Source organism: Stylophora pistillata, chromosome 13 (genome assembly GCF_964205215.1).
Source record: "Stylophora pistillata chromosome 13, jaStyPist1.2, whole genome shotgun sequence".
NCBI classification, from domain to species: domain Eukaryota; kingdom Metazoa; phylum Cnidaria; class Anthozoa; order Scleractinia; family Pocilloporidae; genus Stylophora; species Stylophora pistillata.
Genome location: NC_142531.1, coordinates 19478130 through 19499114, shown reverse-complemented (window position 1 = coordinate 19499114; position 20985 = coordinate 19478130). Strand labels below are relative to the sequence as shown.

General features: G+C 39.8%; 5 protein-coding genes across 5 annotated transcripts; 2 read left to right on the top strand and 3 right to left on the bottom strand.

Annotated features, from left to right (window-relative positions):
• Nucleotides 1–883: 883 nt before the first annotated feature.
• Nucleotides 884–4660, bottom strand: LOC148718017 (neurofibromin-like). Its single transcript, XM_088744036.1, has 5 exons — nucleotides 4373–4660; nucleotides 3879–3979; nucleotides 3222–3367; nucleotides 2940–2980; nucleotides 884–2627 (listed from the first exon to the last, which is right to left on the bottom strand). The coding sequence occupies exons 1-5, from the start codon at nucleotides 4433–4435 to the stop codon at nucleotides 2259–2261; spliced, it is 720 nt and encodes a 239-aa protein (XP_088600162.1). The 5' UTR covers nucleotides 4436–4660; the 3' UTR covers nucleotides 884–2258.
• Nucleotides 4661–7083: 2423 nt separating this feature from the next.
• LOC148718016 (uncharacterized) lies at nucleotides 7084–9537 on the top strand. The gene is made up of 3 exons (XM_088742438.1): nucleotides 7084–8453; nucleotides 9186–9301; nucleotides 9380–9537. Exons 1-3 carry the CDS (start codon nucleotides 7849–7851, stop codon nucleotides 9535–9537), a joined length of 879 nt encoding a protein of 292 aa, XP_088598564.1. The 5' UTR covers nucleotides 7084–7848.
• Nucleotides 9538–9628: 91 nt separating this feature from the next.
• Nucleotides 9629–13011, top strand: LOC148718015 (uncharacterized). The gene is made up of 10 exons (XM_088742437.1): nucleotides 9629–9840; nucleotides 10239–10283; nucleotides 10402–10504; nucleotides 10597–10760; nucleotides 11050–11129; nucleotides 11337–11541; nucleotides 11675–11908; nucleotides 12042–12116; nucleotides 12230–12377; nucleotides 12548–13011. The coding sequence occupies exons 1-10, from the start codon at nucleotides 9679–9681 to the stop codon at nucleotides 13009–13011; spliced, it is 1680 nt and encodes a 559-aa protein (XP_088598563.1). The 5' UTR covers nucleotides 9629–9678.
• Nucleotides 13012–15127: 2116 nt separating this feature from the next.
• On the bottom strand, nucleotides 15128–16560 carry LOC148718014 (uncharacterized). The gene is made up of 3 exons (XM_088743525.1): nucleotides 16200–16560; nucleotides 15998–16098; nucleotides 15128–15732 (listed from the first exon to the last, which is right to left on the bottom strand). Exons 1-3 carry the CDS (start codon nucleotides 16350–16352, stop codon nucleotides 15339–15341), a joined length of 648 nt encoding a protein of 215 aa, XP_088599651.1. The 5' UTR covers nucleotides 16353–16560; the 3' UTR covers nucleotides 15128–15338.
• Nucleotides 16561–18767: 2207 nt separating this feature from the next.
• On the bottom strand, nucleotides 18768–19403 carry LOC148718013 (uncharacterized). The gene has a single exon (XM_088742436.1). It carries the CDS (start codon nucleotides 19401–19403, stop codon nucleotides 18768–18770), a length of 636 nt encoding a protein of 211 aa, XP_088598562.1.
• Nucleotides 19404–20985: the final 1582 nt, after the last annotated feature.

Genomic DNA, 20985 nt, shown 5'->3' with positions numbered 1-20985 from the left:
TGTTACCTGTCTCCAAGATATTGAATAGATATCTGGTGAACTAGGCTATTGTCTCACCTTTTAGTCACATTCTGGCCCCGGTTGTTCGAAGGATGGATAACGCCATCCACTAGATAAATCTTTCTCCGGTTGATAGCGCACTACGTTTTGGTAACACTCATGGGCCGGGTAGCGATTTATCCGTTGGATCGCATTAACCGCTCTCTGAACAACCGGCCCCTGGGATACAAATTACTTCTTTTCATCAGGACCCAGTTGTACAAAAGGCGGATGACGCTAACTAACGGATAAATCGCTATCCAGCGGATAACTGATAGCAAAACGTACTTCGCTCTCCACCGGATACAGATTTATCCACTGGCTAGCGTTTCTCAAACTTCTAGCAACCAGGGCCGGTTCTTTTGCGCGAATAACGATAGCATGCCTGCTGCAACATTTAGGAAACCTGGTCGCAAAACGCTTGCATGCTTCCTGTCGCCCGTGAGAAGCGCACGTACACACCAGCAAAACTAAAAAAAATTGACTCCGTAGTTCGTGAAAATCAGCCTTGATAGTGCGCGCACATCGTATTATATATACCCTTGTGAACAAAAACAAAACTGCGTTGTATAAAACACAATACAATGTTGCAAATTTCAATGATTTTATTTACAACTCTAATTAAAGATTGTAAAATTTCTAAAACAAGGTCTCATCCGCTTTCACGTTCATATCGCGTCCACAAACCAGTGTGGCGCCAGTTTTATAAAGCATTTGCATTCCAAGGGATTGCAATATTTACAAATAAATTATAGCGTCAACCGCCTCTCGCTCCCAAGATCTCATTAGCAATTCTCTTTTCTTTCTACCATACAATTCTTATAATGTGAATTTGGTATTGGATCGACTAAATCCCCTAATTGGTATTTTTGTATATTCTCATCACTTTTCTACTCGATCTTGTATGGATATCGTTAGGAGAAATTCTGTCTTGGTCACTCGTGGGAGTATAAGGGGTTGGCGATATTCTCATCAGAGAATATCACCAGAATATCTCAGCTGAGAACGACAGGTTCGTCAATTTCTTTAAAATCACTTCCATAATATTGGTTTAATTGCAAGATAAGTTACTTCGTCTGCTGCTAATGCTGGAGCCGATTCTCCGGCTGTATTCCCCTTACCATATTTGTTTGGTAATAAAGAGAGACTGTTACGAGGTGTAACAAGCGAATTACCCGTGGGAATTAAAGAGATAGAACGCGCGGAATTATATAATGGTGATGTCGTGTCGTTGTGTCGAGTAATCTACTCTGGAAATCGGAGAGTACCTAAGTCGGAATGGGTATGGCAACCAATGCTCCAAGAGTTATCTACTTCAACAACGCCATACCAGTACAGCGGTCAGTTTTGAATTGAACTCTTGAGTAAACAGAACTCTCAAGTTCTGAGAAATGTCGCATTAGACAAAAATCAATGAACGGAAAAGCTACCAATTTTTCGCAGTCACTCATTTTCGCGCTAAAAATGGAATATGCGAGAATAAAATTTTGCGAAAAATTGGGCAAAAAGTGGTGGTAAATGGAACTAGTTTTGGCGAAAAGCGAGAATTCGATACTATCGTTTTAGTTTCCCACGGCTTTTAACTGTGCCCACAAAAACACTATACTGAACAGTACGGACAAAATGATCGTTTTTGACCACGAACAACAGTCAACCTCCTAAAGGCCCGTTTAAAGAAATTGACGGTGCTTGTGACACAAATTGTGGACCGTATCCTAAGTGAAGTAAGGACTTGAAAATTATTTTGTGACAGGACATAAAATTTTGCGTTGCTATTTTTTGCGTCAACCGATATTTCGAGGGAACTAGATCTCGTGATTTTTCTGAAATAGCAAAATGAAGTCATGCAGAAGTTAGTATCAATAAGGTAGAAAACTCAAAGCGAGCCAAAAATGCATTTTAAGTGCACTGTTTGGTTTCTCTCGGTTACTCCTGCATAATGTCAGGATGAAAATTAAACCTCTTGGAAAGAGGAGTCCACGTAGAACTGCGGCTTGCAAGACAAATGAATCCGAGTCGAACAGGGCTCAGGGTATATCCAGCCAACTCTTTCAAACTCGTTTTCAGGCCTTAAGCCAATATGCAAATTCTCCTTAACACTCGTCGTTTAGTATTTGTTGCCAGAACTTGATAATCAATCGAGAAATGTTCCCTCGATGATATGGATCCCCTGTCTCGCACCTTGGCCCGTGATACCCCACAGATTTTTGACAAACTAATCACTTCATAACTTTCCCAGTGGACGGACTTCGTGTTCCCCTGGTGGACCAGTTCCGTCGGAATTTCGGAGATTCCTTATCGGCCTTTTTCGCCCGGCATGACGAACATGAGCGCTTGAACGGCAACTGAATAAAATGGTGCTTACCGGGTGCAGCACCAGACAGAGAACTAAGGGACGAAGACAGAGAAGACGAGGAAGACGCCACCCTCAGGTCCTCAGTGCTAGAGCTGAGAAGTATTGGTTTGACAGACGCCACAGAACCTGAACGCTGTGTTTTTTGATCGGTCAGGGGTACACCATACACCTCTACTACAGCTTCCAAGAACTTTACAAAGAGCTGCGCACGGCTTGCCTGACCGCTTTGCTCCTGCGAAAATTAATAACATGGATTTTTTACCCGCACAAAGGTCTAGATCCTAGCAGAATACAAGACCCTTGTTTAATGTGAACCTTCTAATTGCCTAGCTCAACATAGAGTTCTCTGTGTCTCGGTGATAAACCATAGGACTGCGAAATGTGAAGGTCTGAGGTTTGAATTCTCGAGGGAGATTCGCATTTTTTCGTTTCCACGATCACTGGAAATGAACTACATCTTGTAAGACCCTTAAAAGTAGTTTCAAAGCTAATCTTAAACACAAAGGTCACTGTGAGCAAAATCGCAGCAGTACAAAATGCCTACCTTAAACTTCGTGAAGCGACTGAATCCGGAAAATCCAAATGCTGAAAGAGCAAAAACGCAGACAAATTAGTCTTTGTTTTCTTTTACGCCTTGGAAGACGAGGAATTAAAGTCGTACACGAAGCCATCATGTTTACGCGGGAAAAACAAATAACTTCCTCACATTAAAAACAGAGACTTCATGACCTATAATTAAAATTATTTTTTGTACCTCTTAGTTCCACATCACCTGGAAATTAAACGTCATTGCATACAGTTCAGCTGTACTTTGATTTTCACTTACTTGATAGATAGCTTGACTTCATAACAGGATCGTCGTTTAGCTTTACAGCGCTCATTGAATGTACGATTGTCTGTATCGCTTTCAGAGTGGCTACATCATCAGAATGGCCGAGCACAATGGATAGATCCGAGTCTAAGAGATTATAACTGCACAAGAACAAAAAAAAAATTAGCTAGAATGTTTTTCTCTTCTCTATTATGTGGGGTGGTAATTAACTACTCTATCAAAAACAAAAAATAAACTAGGTAACTAGTTTTTAGTTTCGAGATTCGTTAGCGGGCAAATGAAACAATTGGTAGATAACAGGCAGTAGCTAATTTTGGAAAGCTGATGATTAGAGCCTGCGAGAAGGCTTTCATTATGGTTGCAGCATGGGTGGGCGGTAAAGCATGCGCGAGGTCTGTGAGGGGTCTGACACTAAAAACCTTTCGCGGACCTCCTACGCACTCACATCGCTCGCCAGCTTGGAATACCTTTTGAATTAGTGTAGAAAATTTGGTGTCATATCAAGATGTATTTCTCATGACTTATTCGCTGGGAAACGCTCTAGTATCGTAAAATTACAAGTATGAAAATAGAGGGTTAGCGACGTTCTAGTGTGCCTTGGAAATGCATATGAGCAGCTGATAAGGACTATTTAATAATTAGAGTACTCACATGACAGGGAAAACTCCAGGGAATACCAAGCTAGCCTCCGCTAATACCTGGTACAAATACCGTGACTCTACATCTCCAGTGACGTGCTCAAGCAGCATTGCCTATCAAGAAACCAACACCTTGAATCAATAAAACTAGGGTCTCTCTGTTAGCGGAAACTCGCCCACACATACAGCTCGTTTGACCTCCTACAAAAACTCTGTGTATACACTTTCCGAATGCCACCAACAGCCCTGCTCAGTCACCCTTCAATGGACTTCCATTGCGGGAAAACGAGTAATATTTCAACAAATCCTTCTTTAACAATAATGAAATAACCTCTGTTCTGATTGGTCTATGTGATTTCGTTATGTCGGTTTCTTGACGATCGATTGAACGTTTCTATGAAGCAAAACCAAAGCAATCCCGAAACACTTTTCGAAACTCAATTGAAAGTGGTTGTAATTCAGTTCACCCCGAGCGACGTCATTCCGAAATTATCCAAACAACCTTACCAGGGCGGTCAGCAGCAAAGCTTGAGTCTGATTGTCGTTCACAATGCTTGGATCCAAGAGCATGTTTCGACATTCCGAGGGACAAACAAAGGCCTCGTCACTAGTACTGTCATCAACTGTAATCACTATGGACACTTGGTGCTCCGTATTCAAGGACGTTACGCTTCCGGAGAGACTGCCGTCAAGTTTGCCTGGAAAATTCAGGGTGGGGCTGTCTGGCTCTTTTTTGGCACCTGGGCGCAAGCTAGAGCGAACTTCCTCAGATACGGGTAACAAAGCTACGAAGAATCAAAGTCAAACAATCTTCCGTAGTCAAGTTAGAAAACTAAATGTGATTGAACTTTTTAATGAGTAGTTTTCGTTCTCCCCACCCCCGAAAAAAAGGCGCGTAAACGTGTCAGGGGCTACCTTCAGCTCATATGCTTTTATTTTTTCTATGACAAGGTATTTTCGAGGTTTTATTTCAAGAGAACATAAGTTCTACCAAGTTTTCAGGACTTTTGCAATTCACAGAACCTTTGCAAGACAACTTTTGCACAGGCAAAACTAACTTCAGCTTGAAGGGGAATAAAAATATTAGTTCGGTACAATAGGAAAATAACAGAAAAGAAGCAATGATTAACCCCGAGTGAAAAAGGATAATTGGGGAGGAAGTAAAACAAAACGAATTACAAAGTCGAAAATAAAAACTTTGGGCGAATTCTACCAAGAAGCAAAAATCTTTGGCGACTTCGCCCAGTTTAACATTAGGCATTCCTCTGCAGTAAGGAACACTTTGTCAGTCCTTTAACTTACCAGCCAAATATGCAAGATTTTCTTCGTTGACTATAAAAGAACCACGACTGCAAGGAAATTAAAGTGTCATCAGTTCCCTTACGCTGACTGTATCAAGCGTCATTTCAACAGACTGCAATGACATGCTACAATACAAATGACAATGAAGAGCTATTGCCCTTAGAATCCCTAAGAATGGCCAGCATCTAATTTCTCCTTACGGTATGACAGCTGAATCAACCAATGAGGTCATGAGAAGTTAAAAAAATGATCGCCAACTAAATAAGCTCCTAAGTGCTTTGAACTTCTTTTTCTCAGTTCCAAAGGAGATTAAGAAGATTAAACCGGAAAGTATGGAGAATATGCACTCGGATGTTGAGATTTAGAGGGTAACGCAGCAAAACGAGGCGCGTTTCGTGAAAACAACAAGCCAATTAGAGCTAAGGAAAATGTCACAAGGAGTAAATGGGAACTCAAATTTAAAACAAACAAACTTTAAGAAGCGCCGGAAGACACACGTGACCAAGATGTGATTAGTTAAAATATTGACGTCAATTTGTTTTTTACAATAAAAGTATGATTTTATTTAAGTTTTCGGAAAATCGCACGCGCGCGCATTGCGTGACACGACACGTCATTTTCATGATCCGTAACCTTATTAACAATGGTTCTCGACCAATAAGCGCGTGACAAATTCTACAATTATTGTAACAAAAAAATTTTCCGGCATCTCCTTGGTTGAAAAGGTAGCACGAATTCCTCATACCACTCACAGAGCAAATGAAGAAAAATCTACTGCAATCCCAGTTTGTTTTCGACATTAAGTTGCAATTAGCCTTTTCCAATCCATACCTGCCTTGTCTTCCGTTTGCTAGTGATGTTATACATCAAGTGCAGGATGCGCGTCGCGTAGAATCTCCGGTCACATCCGGGACCTTTACAGGCCTCACTGGCGACTCAGTCAACTGTAAAACCTTTAAATATGGCGAAAATATAAAGAATATGTGCGCATTCGATCGATGTGGGTAAGTTAAGGCATGAATAAAATCGAGACACTGACCCTTTTCTTATGGGCAGCACCTGAAAATAAATGTCGATCACCTATAAAATACGGTTCTTCCCTCTTACTACTCTCACATCTGTCCCTTGTTGTGGTTTTTTTACCTGTAAAAACGGTCATTCCATGCCTGAAATCGTATGGAATCCACGCCTGGAACATCTCACTAGCCAAACCTCACCAAAATTGAGTCGATCCTGCTGTGGGCAGCACTCGAATTGTTTAGGCCTTTTATCCCTCTTTAAAGCTATCAAAACCTTTCAAAGCGGGAACCAGAGTAAACTGTGGTTTTTTAACTTTCTTTCTGTTGTGTCTGTGCCGCGTGGGCTTTTCCTCGCGAAGTAAAAGCTCGAGAAAGCGTGTTTCGATACCCACATTTCTTCAACTACAGCCGCCATATTTGTTTTTCTTTCAAATTTCCTGCCTTGTTCCCAGTACTTCATGTTATTTTTCCGACGAAGTACTGACCTGGGGCCCGTTTCTCGAAAGTCCCGGTAAAATAACGGACCCGAAGCCACCTTTTAAAATCAAAATTTTAAACTATAAGAAAGCAAGTTCGGGCACCCAAACCAGTTCTTTTTGTTTCTTTAGCTGATAGCTTTGTTTTATCATTTTCAAAACGTTTTAAATCCACACCTTGAATGAAAACAGAACAGCTTTACGGGCCCGTTAAGTTACCGGGACTTTCGAGAAACGGGCCCCTGATCCGCGGAGATCGCCCGACAGTTACCGACCGATTGTAATTTGAATAATAAAGATATCGGCAATGCCGATTGTACTCGCGCGAAGCACGCGCAATTAGCGGGAAACTTGAATGACGAATGTACGTGTTTACGAAACATGTTTATTTGCGAGCAAAGATGCACGCGGCACAGAAACAACAGAAAGAAAGTTATATTCTAATTCGTTACCCCGTTCAAACGAATATAAAGCATTTATCATTCAATAAGAAACCACAATTGGGGTGTGTCAACACAAGCCGTATGCGACCCTCTTTATTATGCATTCATCGGCAAAATTGATAGGAACGGTAGTTTAAAGGAATGAAAACTCGGAAATGTAATAATAATAATAAAAAAAAGCGAGAAAAACCACCCTACTAACCAATCAAAACTATGTTCGTATACGAAAAAAAAAACTACTTCTAAGAGAAACTAACAATCCCTAGTCCCTGATTATTTAATTTTGAGGGCGTATGGACGGTCGTAAGACGCGGATGAATAGCTAAAGAAAGGGTTACGTAAGCCATGATAAATACATTTTTAAAAACACAATTTACTTTGTTGTGGAGAGTGCTCGTATTTTCTAGAAAGCTTTGTGTCACTGAGTTATAAAAATAGAACTGAGGAAGTTTCTGGAACGCTTATGACGACTCATTAAGAACTCTTAATGGAACTTTCGAGAACCCTCTCTTAGTCAGCATATTTTGTTAGTACTAAAAATAGTTGTATTACAGATCCTTGGAATATTCTGGAACATTTTGTAAAACATTTATAAGGAGTCGCGAACGGTTAACGTCAGTGTTTCTTCAGTGAGCTTTCCCTTCAGTTCATCTTTCCTGGGAGTCATTTTGGACAGCTAGCTTTGAAAAGTTGTGATAGCTTTAAAGAGTGATAAAAGGCCTAAATATTTCGAGTGCGACTCTATGAAAATGACTGATTATGCCGAAACTTTTCCTGAATGGGCTTTCCTCAGCGCAGAGAAGATCAGCGTGATTCCACCAAGCTTAAAAACGCTCGACGGAAAAATCACTATCATTCAAATTAGCGGAGAAGGGCTTTGGCAGTGGAGAAAAATTTCTTCTAAATCGGACGCTTTTGCTGCCCTTAATGGCACTTTACAAACTCTGGGTTATTCTCTGTTGCCAGCATCGAAATGTAGAATAGCGAAATGTCTTTATCAAAGCATTCAAGAATTTGCAAAGAAAATGAGTTCAAGGCTTATTGGGAAAGCAGCCAGAGATCGCCTTAAGAGCGACAAAGTGTATGAACTTTTCATACAAGAAGCCGAAATTGGAAGTATGCCAAAGAATGTAATTGATGATTTGAAGCAAAAACGAGAAGAACTGGAGACAGAAATCGTTGAACTTAACAGGCAGTTAGAGGAACAAAGCAGAAAAGTGTACGAGGTCTTGGTAGAGCAAGTCGAGTTAGAGAGGAGGTCGGCGCTAATAGACAGGTTGGGGAACAAGGGGCAAAAAATTCAAAATGTATCAGAGAGGCAAGCACGAAGAAAGTTGACAGAAATAAGGTAAAAATATTTTCGTTTTTAGAAGTATGAGATGGTCTGTTAACCCATGAAATAACAAGAATCCATCACAAACTCACTACCTTAACCCGGGTGGGTACTTTAGGAATCTCTGGGTGAGGATATGCTGCTGGGATCCTGGAACCCTGAGGTTATACGAGAGCTAGTTAGGCTGAATTTTGCTACCCTATACTTGACTAAACTCCCCAAATCCCCCCTATCCTAGAATAGCTGTTTTCCAGAGACTACTGAGGTCACTAGCACAGTCTAGCCAAAACAAAACCTTATACCACAATATAATGGCAATTCCTGGTTTCCTAAATCTAGATAAAGTCTTCAACAGTCAGTTTCGTGAAAAATGATACCCTATTCTAGACCCAAACACTCTGATTTATGTACCCTATCCTAGAGTAACCTGCTTGAAAACCATACCCATCACAGCAGCACATCAAAGGCCATATATGCAAGAACCCCCTAAGACTCTAACCTACAAGAGACATTCACCCATAGGATGTCCAGAAAGAAAGGCCCAGGTATAACTGGGAAAGTTACACTGTAAAACATGGCATACAATCTTTTGAAAAATAAATTCTGTAATTGACCAAAAAATTGACTTTTAAAAAGAGTTGAAATAACTTATGAAATATTCAGCTTCTTAACCTAAACTGATTAACAATGTGGAAATATAGTTGTACGTTATTAATTTTGCTATCCTAACTTATTAACATTGCCCAGAACCAAAGGTGAAGCAGTACTCTGGTTTGCAGAGACCTATGGACTAATTCCTGGTAGTCTAAACTTGCACGATGTAGAAACTGGAGAGGCAATAACCATTCATTTCAAGGGAGAAGGTACTAGTGTTCTGTATGAGTTAAAAATAAGTTTTGCATGAACAACAATTGAAGCAAGTCATTGTTTTGGTCATACAGCCTCCACAGATCGTATAGAAAGCAACAAAGATAAACCATCTCTATCAGGAGCCACTCCTCAGAATGAACAGGTTCCCCTAAAACAGAGGAAGTATGAATCACTGCCAGATGATGAAAAAACTAAGGTCAAACACCTGGTTTATATACTGAACAGTTAATTTAATACCAATTAAGAGTTATACTTGACTCCAAATCACATCAGTTTTTTGTTTTTTTTCTCCGTAACATCAATTTTCCCCTATGAAATAAACTATTCATATTTTGCCAGGTTTTGTATCTCACTTGAGGGTTATCATGAAATGTCCCAAGTGGTTGGTGGAAAGGATCTTTCCAGATCATACATAGTTGAAGGGTGCCAGGCATCCCTAGACAGTTTGTGGGACATTCAGAGGTCACCAGGGAAAGCACCAGGAGCAGAGTTGTCTTTCAAACAGCTATTGAAGCTGCAACTTCAGAGACATGTAAGATGTTAACAGTCATCCATAAACTGTTCCAGGCAATGAGATTGTTGGCAAAGGAGACCATAGAGGATTTCAATACTTTTCCTTCATAACCAAAAAATTCATTGCCTGCATAGATTCTAGGTTTTAGCTAACAGGGTGGCCATATAATGATGTGGTGCCTAGGGCACTTCACTTCTGGACAAAATATATCTTTAATCAGAACCATTAATTTCTGCCTGCATGGAGACAGTCACCAATAAATGTGTGTATTATGGCTTGTTTAGTAGTGCATAAATTTTTATAGGAGGTACTTTTTATGCAGTCAGTTCTGTCTTAGATGTTATACAAATTTCAATACTTGATCTCTCTCTCTCTTTCTCTCTTTTTACATATAAATATGAATATATTGTCTCTAGATTGAAGTTAATAACATTGAAGCTCCCGAGGATAAAGTCTTCAAGGTACTTTCAATATTACCATATCTTTTGATTTTATTTCCATTAAAAAATTCATTTCATATTTCCACTGTTAATCCAAGGACTATGTTACTAGAAGGCTAGTTTAATGTTCTTTCACAAGGTCAAGCTCAGTGGAGACGGAGCTGCTTTAACCCACAACAGTGGCCTTGTTGTTTTTTCGTTCTCACTGTTGGATGATGGGCAGGCTGTCATGTCCAGTTCAGGTAATATATTTATGTGCACATTTGGCAGCATCTCTAGTGAAGGGAATGCCATTTATTACTAAATAAACATTGTTTACCTTTAATTTGTCCAGGAAATCATACAATCTCAGTGGTTAAATGTAAGGAGGACTATGATACTTTAAAAACCAGTCTCCAAAATGTCATTAAAGAAGTTAACTCCCTCTCAAAAGAAAAAGTCCTAGAAGTAGATGGAAAACAACTGAAAATACAGCTCTATCTTGGTGGTGACTACAAGGTAAGCAAATCCAGTAACCACCTTTTGAGAAGAGCACATACATGTATGTGGTTTATGCTTTTTTAACCTGTACCCTCTTAAAAGCTAGTAATTATAATTACAGTTTCACTTTTCATAATAAATTATCAATCCCTTCATCATTAATTCAAGCATAGAAAAAAAGGTAAAAAATTCTTTGAATAAAAATAATGTCATTAATATTGCAATACAAGTTTTTCAAGTTCAATATAAGGCATTCTCAGGAAAAATTAATTATTCACTGTTGCATATATCTTTTTTTTTCTTCCAGTTCCTTCTGCTCTGTATGGGTATGAAGGCTGCCACATGCAAAAATTCATGTATTTGGTGCACATGTAGTAATGAAGAAAGGTAATATCTGTGAGTCAAATACTATAACTTTATTGACACTTCCCTAGTGGGGCTTTCAGTGACAATACATAATTTACTTTAAAAGGTGATATACATAAATACTTACACAATAAATTCTCAATCACTGGATGTAGCCATTCATGCAATTACCAAACAGGCCTCAACAATTGCAACTCTCATTAATATTTAATTTCTATTATTTTACAGGAATGACCTCACCAAGCCATTGACTTTTTTCTTGAAAATGAAACGAAATTTAAACCCTGGATGGTATAAGGATCCCGGCTGCCGTGCACAGCCTCTTTTCGACATACCACTTGAAAGGGTCATGATTGATGAGCTCCACATGTTTCTACGGATTACAGATATTCTAGAGAAGGGAATTATCTATGATGTTATTAACTGGGATGAGGTAACTGAAATAAAGACTTGCCTTTAGTGTAAAGTCTACAGTGTAAATTAAAGCAAATTTGAACAACAGCAATCTGTTTTAATTTCTTGTACATTTATCGTGAACATAAAGAATAGATTTTATTGATACTTAGAGAGATGATTTCAAGAAATCAAGTAAAGAGCAGAGAGGAATACATCTGAAAACATTCCTTGAAGCTGTCAGAGAAGGTGGTGTATCCCTGTCAATTTGGACAGACAAACAAGGAAATTTAGACTGGACATCTCTTATGGGAAATGAAAAGAAGAAACTGTTAACAAGCCTCCCCTCTAGATTCTCTTCCTTTCTACCTCCTGAGGTCTGTGAAAAGGTGACCAAACTGTGGAAAGTAAGTACAAATATATTATTTGGAGTTGATTTCCTTCTAAATCTTGCAGAATTTTAACTTGTCACCTGCTTTTTCATTTAGTTATTTGCTTTGTTTTTTTTTTTTTTTAATATTGCATGTCTATTATATACAGGATTTCAAAGAACTTTATGATGTGTTTGGAAGTTGGAGTCCATCTGAGAAAGATGTGCAGGATTTCCCAAGCAAGGTAATAATAAGGCCGTCAATATATTGAGACAGTCTATGTCAGCTGCCACTATACACTCTGACTGAAATATTTATTTCTATAACATTACAAAATGTTTATCCTTTTCACTGTAGGTAAAGGAATGGGTTCTTCTGCTTTGCAGTTTGAAAGGGCCTGGATATGCCAAAGCAAACCCCATAACACCCTACATACACATTATGTTATGCCACCTTCCTAGTTTACTGCAAGAAATGGGATCTGTCAAGTCATTTACTGGCCAGGGTATGCATATTACAGTATAGCTATATCTCTACTACATCATACAACATGCAAAATACCTGTATTTAAGGATTTCAAGTTTCATTAACGTGTACAATGTAAGTGCCACACTTTTAATCCACTGGTAATCAATATTTTTTAAATCTTTCCTCTTTTTTTTTGTCATTTTGCAGGTGTGGAGAAGAAAAATGATGACATGCGAAAATACTTTCAAAGAAAATGTAATCGATGGGATAGTTGTCGCCAGATTTTGCTGGTAGAAAAAAGGATCGAGGTTTTGGAGCATGAGGGATGTGCGCGTGAACATAGAAAATACCAAAAAAGGGATATCTCCTACTGGGAACAGGGAAAGAGTCTAGTGGCTAAGAACGCTGTTAAAAATTTTATTGCTGAAGCTTCACAAGCTCTTTCCACACAGCCATCCCTGTTGCCCTCAGGTTGTCAAAATTCCTGTACATCTACTTCAATCGCAAACAACAGCTGCCACCAGAACAGTGAATGTTACACCCTAAGTGATCTCAAGAAATTGCAAAAAAGAGAACTAGCTGCTATTTTTCAAACTAAATTAGGAAAACCTCCTTTAAAGAAAAAAAAGGGTGGACATCATTTCAGATATAATGGCATGGCAAAATGGTAACTCTACCTGAAGCCCAGGTGGGGAAATACTCCCAGAAATATTGGGTGGGGGTGTGCAGCCCACCCCACAAAACCCTTACCCTATTTATGACCAAAATCTATGACTTTCACCACCCTATTTAGGACCTTACCTAAAATTCGATACCCTATTTAAAGCAGTTGATCTAAACATTACTTATGAAGAACTATAGTTGATGGTCTTGTTGATAATATGAAAAAGTAGTTTTTTTTAAAAAAAACATACTTAAATCAAGACCAAAGTATAAAAACCATACCCTATTTCTGACGAAAGTGGCCAAAACCAATACCCTATTTACAACCAAAACGACTGAAAAACCATACCCCTTGCATCCTCGGAGACCCAGGGGCTGAGAAGATTTCAAGTTAGGGCATGAAGAGCCCCTGCGGACATTGTCTTACAAGACTAGTTCCAAACGGTCGCAGTCGTTCTGCCATCTGATTGGTGCCAGAAAATCTTTGTGTTTTTCTGCCCAATCAGAGTGAGGTGTGCTTTAGAGTCCTTTCGTGTGTTTTAACACGGACATATACTTGTAGCGCAGTTGCTCGCCATGTTTGTTTGGACCGTGCGACAGAGATTTGCTTGAGGTGAAAAGTTTCAGTCTCGGCACACAACGTAAGAGAAATCGATTAGATTGTCCGCGAAAATCTTACCGTAAATTATACTGAATACTTTCGCAGGTATCACTAGAAAACGTGTTTAAAGTTTGCGAGGTTTGTATACCACACGATGGTTGCAGTCATTGATATGTCGCTTTAAACGATAAACGAGATTTAAGCTTAAATCTTTCTAGATTTTTTGCATAATTTTCTGTGACTGAAACTTTGCCAATTCCGTGAAGTTATTTCGTCGCACGGGCCACGCAGGTATGTCGAGCAACTGGTACTTGCGAAACTTTCTGTGCATGCCAAACTCTAATCTCATCTTCGCTCGAAGAAAAAGAAAAGCTAAGCGTGGAAATATTTGCTTATTAGATGTGAGTAGATGATCTTGTGCTACTAAGCTGACATTTGCAATAAAGCAAACCCGCCCTTTCCATCCGATATTTCTTGGTGTTTGGTTTTGTTTTTCCCACTGAAAACAGCATCGGATCGATTCCCAATGATCAAAGGTATTTAACTTGGTCTTCAACAATCGACAGAAGAGGTGAAATGACAATGACCAAGGGACTAGAAGAGAATCCGTGGCCTTCCCAGCTCAAGAATTTCAACACTGTAGACAGCAGTTGAAAGATTAAGCTATTTCCAAACCCCTTCGGTAACTGCCCGAAAACATCTCTCCTTCCCACGATGTTCTCGTTAATAAGTTTTTGTTCAGATTTTAATCAGCAAACCGGAAACACAGCTAAGCTTTCTCTTAGCACTCGCTGGAGGTCGTCCACGAACTTAACGTTCTCTGCAGCCTTGGCCGTATTGTGAATGACTTTACTACTAAGATTAGATTTTGGCGCGCAGAGAAAGCAGAAAGCTCCGTAGGCGAAAGCGCCAGTTGCTCGACATACCTGCGTGGCCCGTGCGACGAAATAACTTCACGGGATTGGCAAAGCTTCAGTCACAGAAAATCATGCAAAAAATCTAGAAAGATTTAAGTTTAAATCTCGTTTATCGTTTAAAGCGACATATCAATGACTGCAACCATCGTGTGGTATACAAACCTCGCGAACTTTAAAACACGTTCTCTAGTGATACCTGCGAAAGTATTCAGTATAATTTCCGGTAAGATTTTCGCGGACAATCTGATCGATTTCTCTTACGTTGTGTGCCGAGACTGAAACTTTTCACCTCAAGCAAATCTCTATCGCACGGTCCAAACAAACATGGCGAGCAACTGCGCTACAAGTATATGTCCGTGTCAAAACACACGAAAGGACTCTAAAGCACACTTCACACTGATTGGGCAGAAAAACACAAAGATTTTCTGGCACCAATCAGATGGCAGAACGACTGCGACCGTTTGGAACTAGTCTTGTAAGACAATGTCCCCAGGGGCTCTTCATGCCCTAACTTGAAATCCACTCAGCCCCTGGGTCTCCGAGGATGTACCCCTTGGGGCCGCACATACCTATACAGCCCATACAAGAGGAACCCCCTTGGAACTTGAAAGTTCTGTCTTTCATTGTGTATCTAAAAGTATTCAAATGTAACAAAGTGAAAGTCAAATAGTATTTTAACCAGTTCCAACCATTTAAAGTTTAAAGTTCATTGTACTAAGAAAGATGTAAAGTTTGTATACTGAGTAATAAATCACAATGGAGTTGATCGACCGTATTTGAGCAAAATCCTTGAAGTAGTAACGTAACTACCGTCTTTTCAGTGCGTTTCCTTGACAAATGCAATGGTCAATTTCTCGGTCCATCGCCGAGGCAGCTCCTTGCCCTCTGCACAGTACAACTTGTGTGAGCGTCCGAGAAACAAGCGGACGACAATTGGAAAGATAATTGTCCGCCGATCTCCTCTCTTCGTGGAATAAGTACTTTGCCAGCCTTCAGGAAAATACTTTCGGTCGAAGTCAGCCTCTGAAAGCCATATCTTTGTGTTTAAATTTAAAACAGTTCTTTTCACGATTTTTCTGAAAACATCATGTCTCATCTCGACCGTTTTCTTTGTCAACAGGGGTTCGGCAAGTCCACTCTCGATGATATTTTTCAGTCTCTCGAGGTTCTCTGCAAACACGTCTTCTGGGGAAGACGGATTTCTGAAATAGCTGGACAAAAGATGGGATGCATTTAACAGCGAGAAGCCAATCCGGTAAAAGAAAGTTTGTTACATGCGAAAATCTCCTCCGAATAAAAACCATGATTTAATTTCTTTGAATGCTTGCGCATGAAATAATAAACTGTTAAGCGCCGGGTGGTCTACCAGGAATCGGCAGAATTTCCATAAAACTTTGCTTTTTATTTAAAAAATACGAGGAGAGATATCTGAAAGGGAACGAGCTTAACACTTTAAGCGTCTAAAGCAGGACTTACCGTAAAAGACCGTGATCCAAAATGTGGGATTCTGACTCCCACGTGTTGTGTTCGGACCCCCAACCTCGCCACTTGACCAGATAAACAGGCTGCTCATCAGACTACAATAAAAATCCATTTATAGACAATTTTTGTTGGTATTTTGACGGCTTCTCTTCCAGCTTTATGAAAGTTTGTCATGGCAATCGTTAGATATCCTTACCTTTGTGTTCTTTACAGCCACCAACCGCTCAGCCTTGAAGACACCCTTCAGCGTTTTCCTTTTCTTCTTTTTTGGCCCAACATCCAGAACATCCGCCATCGACAGTTTATTTAGGTCAGTATAAAAGTTTATGCTGCGTTTATCTCGTGCCATTTTTCAGGTGTCACTTGATATACTTGAGCTTACAACTCACTCGAAACTGGAATATTACGCAAACCACCTTGTCCTCTCGCGCGAAGACAGTTCACGGCCACTGGCGACAAGCGAACCAATCGGGTAAAAGGAATGCGAGACGTCACTTGACTACCCCACTCCCGCACGGGAAATTTTTGGCTGACCGCGCGGGAACAGGAATTCTACGCGACGGAATACGAGCCGAAGAGGTGGCCTGGGGATGATATACTCCAACAAAAAATAAGCAGAAAACAGATTCAGTGGATAAAAACTATTTCACCAGTTTTAACTGACCATTAACTGTAAGGCAGAGCGTTCGTGTTACTGCTTTCATTAAGTTCCTCAGTTTTGGAAAACATTACTATTCCTGGGCACAAGTTGACACATGTAAAAGAGCCCTCCTTCTACTGACACAATAGCAAATCAAACACGCCAACAAATTTTAGAAAAATTGTACTCAAAGAAACAGTGCTATAACCTTCACAAGGTGTATCATCAGCGCAAAGTGGAAATTGTTTGAAAAGTGAAGGCCAACGAAATGGTCCATTTGCTTACAGTGAAACTCTAGCAGTGGTTCTTCACGTACCACAATGAGAACTTTGTCCTCCGACTGTAGAAAAAGGAAAATAAGGACAAAGTGTAAGCCAAGTCATGTCTTAAACAAAGGTGTCATCTCTTTTAATGTGTAGACGGTAGCGTGGCCGAGTGGTCTAAGGCGCTGGTTTAAGGCACCAGTCATTTCATATCCAGAAGTCGGGAATGGATCTGGATCCTCGACTGGCCGTAGAAAATGCAATCAAAGGAGACATTCCGCAACATTTTGAAAGTTTTAAATCGACATTGAGAAGTTCGCATGGCTACAACACTAGAAATGGCTACCTACCTAGACTGCCCAAACCTAAAACGCTCCGACAAAGGGCTAACGCTCGAAACGTCAGCTTTTGGAATCGTTACGCTGGCCAATTTACCATTTCAACTTTGTTGATATATCCAGATTATTTCGTTACTCCCACCGACGTAGCCCCAAACAGTTTCTTTCGAAACTATCCGCCTTTAAACCTAAAACGGAATGCGGAAAGAGGGTGTCCTACTTCCGTTTTACAAATGACTGGATGTCCCTCCCAGTATTTTTAAGAAGGCCAATGCCATGCACAATTTTTAAGGAAAACCTTACAAGATTCTTAATGGTTAAATACTTTAAATGATGGTTAAACTTTAGATATACGCCGTTTTAGATCTGTAACAATTGTATTTCTTATTTTAGCTTTTAATACTTTTTATTTTTATGGAGGACCTCCCTGAAAACCACGTATTTACGTGACGGGCGCTTCCTCCTTAAAGATTATTTATTATTATTATTATTATTATTATTATTATTATTATCATTATTATTATTATCATTATTATTATTATTATTATTATTATTATTATTACTATTATAATCTGTTTGCAAGCGGTCTAAAGAGGTGTGCCTCTCTGTGTTCACGAATCCAATATGTCCAGAACGTTTCGGTCACGTCCGCTTCACAAAGTACAAATTTGTGAACGAGAGGTGTACTGATTGATGTCTATGCAAAGTGTACTAGTTTCGATGAAATGCTTGTGCAAATCTTTGCTGTGTGCCTTGTCGGTGACCGAGAAAACACTGTGGCAAGTCTGCCCTAATTTGTATTCACAGCAAATTCCAAAAGACCTCCTGTATTTTCATGAGGACATTTTTATTATTTTCAGGCTAATTTATGAGCCCGAAGAAAGCGTAATTCAACGAGTGGGTACAAAAGATGCGAGATACATTTACATTTTACATTTTTACATTTATATAGCGCAGACTTCTATGTGGATATATTCAGTCGCGCTTCACAGTATTGTAAGGTTGAGATCGGACGTCAGCATTTTTATCAGGCGCCTCTGGCAGCCGTTTCAGTCCATGTAGCGATCTCATTTTCCCACCCATCACACCCCGGGGAGGAAATCCACTACACAGTAATCTCGTGCAGGGGAAATTTACGTCCCCTACCCCTAACCCTGCAGGAGACGGGACCTACGGCTTTACGTCTTATCCGAGAAGACGAAGCAATGTGAGTGAAGCGTCTTGCTTAAGGACATAACGTCATGCCCTAGCCAGGACTTGAACCCGGCCAACCGACCCAGAGTCCAGCGCACTGAGATTAACTTTAGCTTACCTTAATGTTTACGAATAAGGTTAAAAAGTCAAATGAAAGAGAAGGCGAAAAGCACAATGTTTTCTGCTCAAAATGCTCTGAAATAATACGACAGTAACAGTTACAACTGGATGCTTGAAACCTCCGCTTGTAATTAAGATTCCTTCTTGTTCGATTTGACGCTAACTGAAAAAAGTCTTGGAATTCGAGATTACTGAGAGAAAATATACATTTATAACATTCGATCAGAGAAAAATACAGTCTTCGATTCTTTAATTATTGGTGACCACTTTAAAATGGAGGAACGTTCCTCGTAGTCCATTTCGCCTCTCTTTTGGCTAAGAGCCAGTCTCGACGCTCTTCTCTGGACTTTTTCCAGCAAAACAATGTCTTTTACCAGAAAGGGACACCACACTGGAACCGCATATTCTAGTATCGCCCTTACTAAAGATTTGTATAGCAAAAAGAATTCACTTACGCTATTAGACCCAAGCACGCGCTTAATTACCCCAAGGACTTTGTTGGCTTTGTTGACCACCACGTGAATATGATCACTCCATGATAGATCGAACGATATTGTAATACCGAGATCTTTGATATTTTTCACACTCTTTAGAATTTCACCGTTTGGATCAAGTGTATAGCTCCCTTTCGACTTATCTTGTTTGTGCGTTATTCTCATTGTTTCACATTTATCGGGATTAAATTTCAACTGCCAGGTTTTACACCATTCAGTGAGTCGAAACAAGTCAGATTGTAGCACATACGTATCCTCAGGAATGTTTACTATCTCCCTACAGAGTTTAGTGTCGTCGGCGTGCAATTTCACAGCGGAAGAAACTCCAGTTGATATATCATTGACGTACATTATAAACAAGCTGGGCCCTAAAATTGTTCCCTGAGGTACGCCTGATTTTACCTGAGTCCATGACGAATAGCTGCCGCGCAAAACAACACGTTGCGACCGACCAATTAAAACTGAAGCTTTGAAACCAATTGAGAAGAGGACCGTCAATACTGTGTCTTTCTAATTTATGAAGCAGACGTCTGTGTGGAACACTGCCAAACGCTTTGGAGGAGTCTAACAGAGGTACATCCGTAGGATTTCTCTTGTTACGAGATTTTTCCCAGTCGTTAAAACAGGATAACAGCTGTGTAACCGTAGAGCGACCTTTCATGTACGCAAATTGATTCGGTTTGAAAATATTGGCTTCACCCCAAAACTCCATAATACGGTGTTTTACTATTTGTTCTGCTAGTTTACACACGATCGATGTTAGTGAAATCTGACGGTAATTGTTTCTGCAGTTTTTACTGCCCTTTTTGAACAAAGGTGTTATATCGGCGCATTTCCTCTTGCTAGGTAATTGGCCAACAGCGAAGGACTTATTGATTAATGCACATATAGATGGAAGAGAGCCGATGCACATTCCCTCAAGATGCGCGGCGACAAACCGTTAGGCCCAGGGGACTTGTAAGCATTTAAATTCTTCAACAGCTTTTCAATCTTATTAACAGAACAATAGATATTAAAGAGCTTAGAGGTGGCAACATAATCAAAATTGGGAACGTTATATGTAGAAATGTCTAAATTAATGTATCCGTTCAAAGCTTTTTAAAAAAAGAGTACATCAAAAAGAAATCGTCTATGCTCTAGAGACAGTAAATTAAGTTTAGAAATACGAACTTTATACTCATCATCAGATTTGAGAATGAACTTTGTTGCACGTTGCTGTATTCTTTCCAATTTAGTAATACTTCGCAGTGAAAGGTGACCAAACAACAGACCCGTATTTCAGCTGTGACCTAACCAGAGCGCAATATAGAGTTCTTAGTGTTGAAACATCCTTCAAATCTCTGCAATTCCTTCTTATGAAACCAAGCACTTTGTTCGCCTTACTGGAAATCTTATCTATGCGAGAGTTCTAGGTTGTGGTTAGTTAGCAAGCAAATATCTGAAAATTCAGCTGTAACGTCAAGGGTGGTACCACCCATTTGTAGAGGAGCAAGAATAGGGGAGCGATTCCTGGTAATCCACATTAACTTGCATTTCTTGGTATTGAAGCTCATAAGATTTAGTCGACTCCAAGAAACCAGGTTATTTAGGTCATCTTGAAACGATGAATGATCGCATGGATGCTCAATGACCCTTGAGATTTTACAGTCATCTGCATATAAAGCCACCAGACTTGTAGGAGAGACCTTATGAATGGACTGCCCTCTTAACGATTCTTTCCTTATTGAGATGAAACGTGTAATTGTCCCGCTCAGCTGCTTCACATTTCTTTTCAATTAGTTTATAGGGTTCAGCGTTACATCAAAACAACACCCATTAGCAGTAAGTTTAGTTATTTCCCAGTCCATCACCTGTTCGCTACATAATATAGTACTACACAGTAAATCGTTAGATGTTTAGAAACCCTTTCCACCCTAATGCATGCATATTCTAT

What these genes read in the sequence shown, in the direction of transcription:
- LOC148718017 (XM_088744036.1), bottom strand. Translation starts at nt 4,435, where the DNA reads ATGCTCTTGGATCCAAGCATTGTGAACGACAATCAGACTCAAGCTTTG. An exon ending in GAAGTCAAGCTATCTATCAA is followed by an intron (nt 2,981 to 3,221) that starts GTAAGTGAAAAT and finishes TTGCTCTTTCAG; the next exon opens with CATTTGGATTTTCCGGATTC. An exon ending in GTCGCTTCACGAAGTTTAAG is followed by an intron (nt 2,628 to 2,939) that starts GTAGGCATTTTG and finishes TAATTTTCGCAG; the next exon opens with GAGCAAAGCGGTCAGGCAAG.
- LOC148718016 (XM_088742438.1), top strand. Translation starts at nt 7,849, where the DNA reads ATGAAAATGACTGATTATGCCGAAACTTTTCCTGAATGGGCTTTCCTC. An exon ending in AGAAAGTTGACAGAAATAAG is followed by an intron (nt 8,454 to 9,185) that starts GTAAAAATATTT and finishes AACATTGCCCAG; the next exon opens with AACCAAAGGTGAAGCAGTAC. An exon ending in CATTCATTTCAAGGGAGAAG is followed by an intron (nt 9,302 to 9,379) that starts GTACTAGTGTTC and finishes TTGGTCATACAG; the next exon opens with CCTCCACAGATCGTATAGAA.
- LOC148718015 (XM_088742437.1), top strand. Translation starts at nt 9,679, where the DNA reads ATGTCCCAAGTGGTTGGTGGAAAGGATCTTTCCAGATCATACATAGTT. An exon ending in ACATGTAGTAATGAAGAAAG is followed by an intron (nt 11,130 to 11,336) that starts GTAATATCTGTG and finishes ATTATTTTACAG; the next exon opens with GAATGACCTCACCAAGCCAT. An exon ending in TGCAGGATTTCCCAAGCAAG is followed by an intron (nt 12,117 to 12,229) that starts GTAATAATAAGG and finishes TTTTCACTGTAG; the next exon opens with GTAAAGGAATGGGTTCTTCT.
- LOC148718014 (XM_088743525.1), bottom strand. Translation starts at nt 16,352, where the DNA reads ATGGCACGAGATAAACGCAGCATAAACTTTTATACTGACCTAAATAAA. An exon ending in TGGCTGTAAAGAACACAAAG is followed by an intron (nt 16,099 to 16,199) that starts GTAAGGATATCT and finishes TTTTTATTGTAG; the next exon opens with TCTGATGAGCAGCCTGTTTA. An exon ending in TTGGATCACGGTCTTTTACG is followed by an intron (nt 15,733 to 15,997) that starts GTAAGTCCTGCT and finishes TCTTTTGTCCAG; the next exon opens with CTATTTCAGAAATCCGTCTT.
- LOC148718013 (XM_088742436.1), bottom strand. Translation starts at nt 19,403, where the DNA reads ATGTACGTCAATGATATATCAACTGGAGTTTCTTCCGCTGTGAAATTG.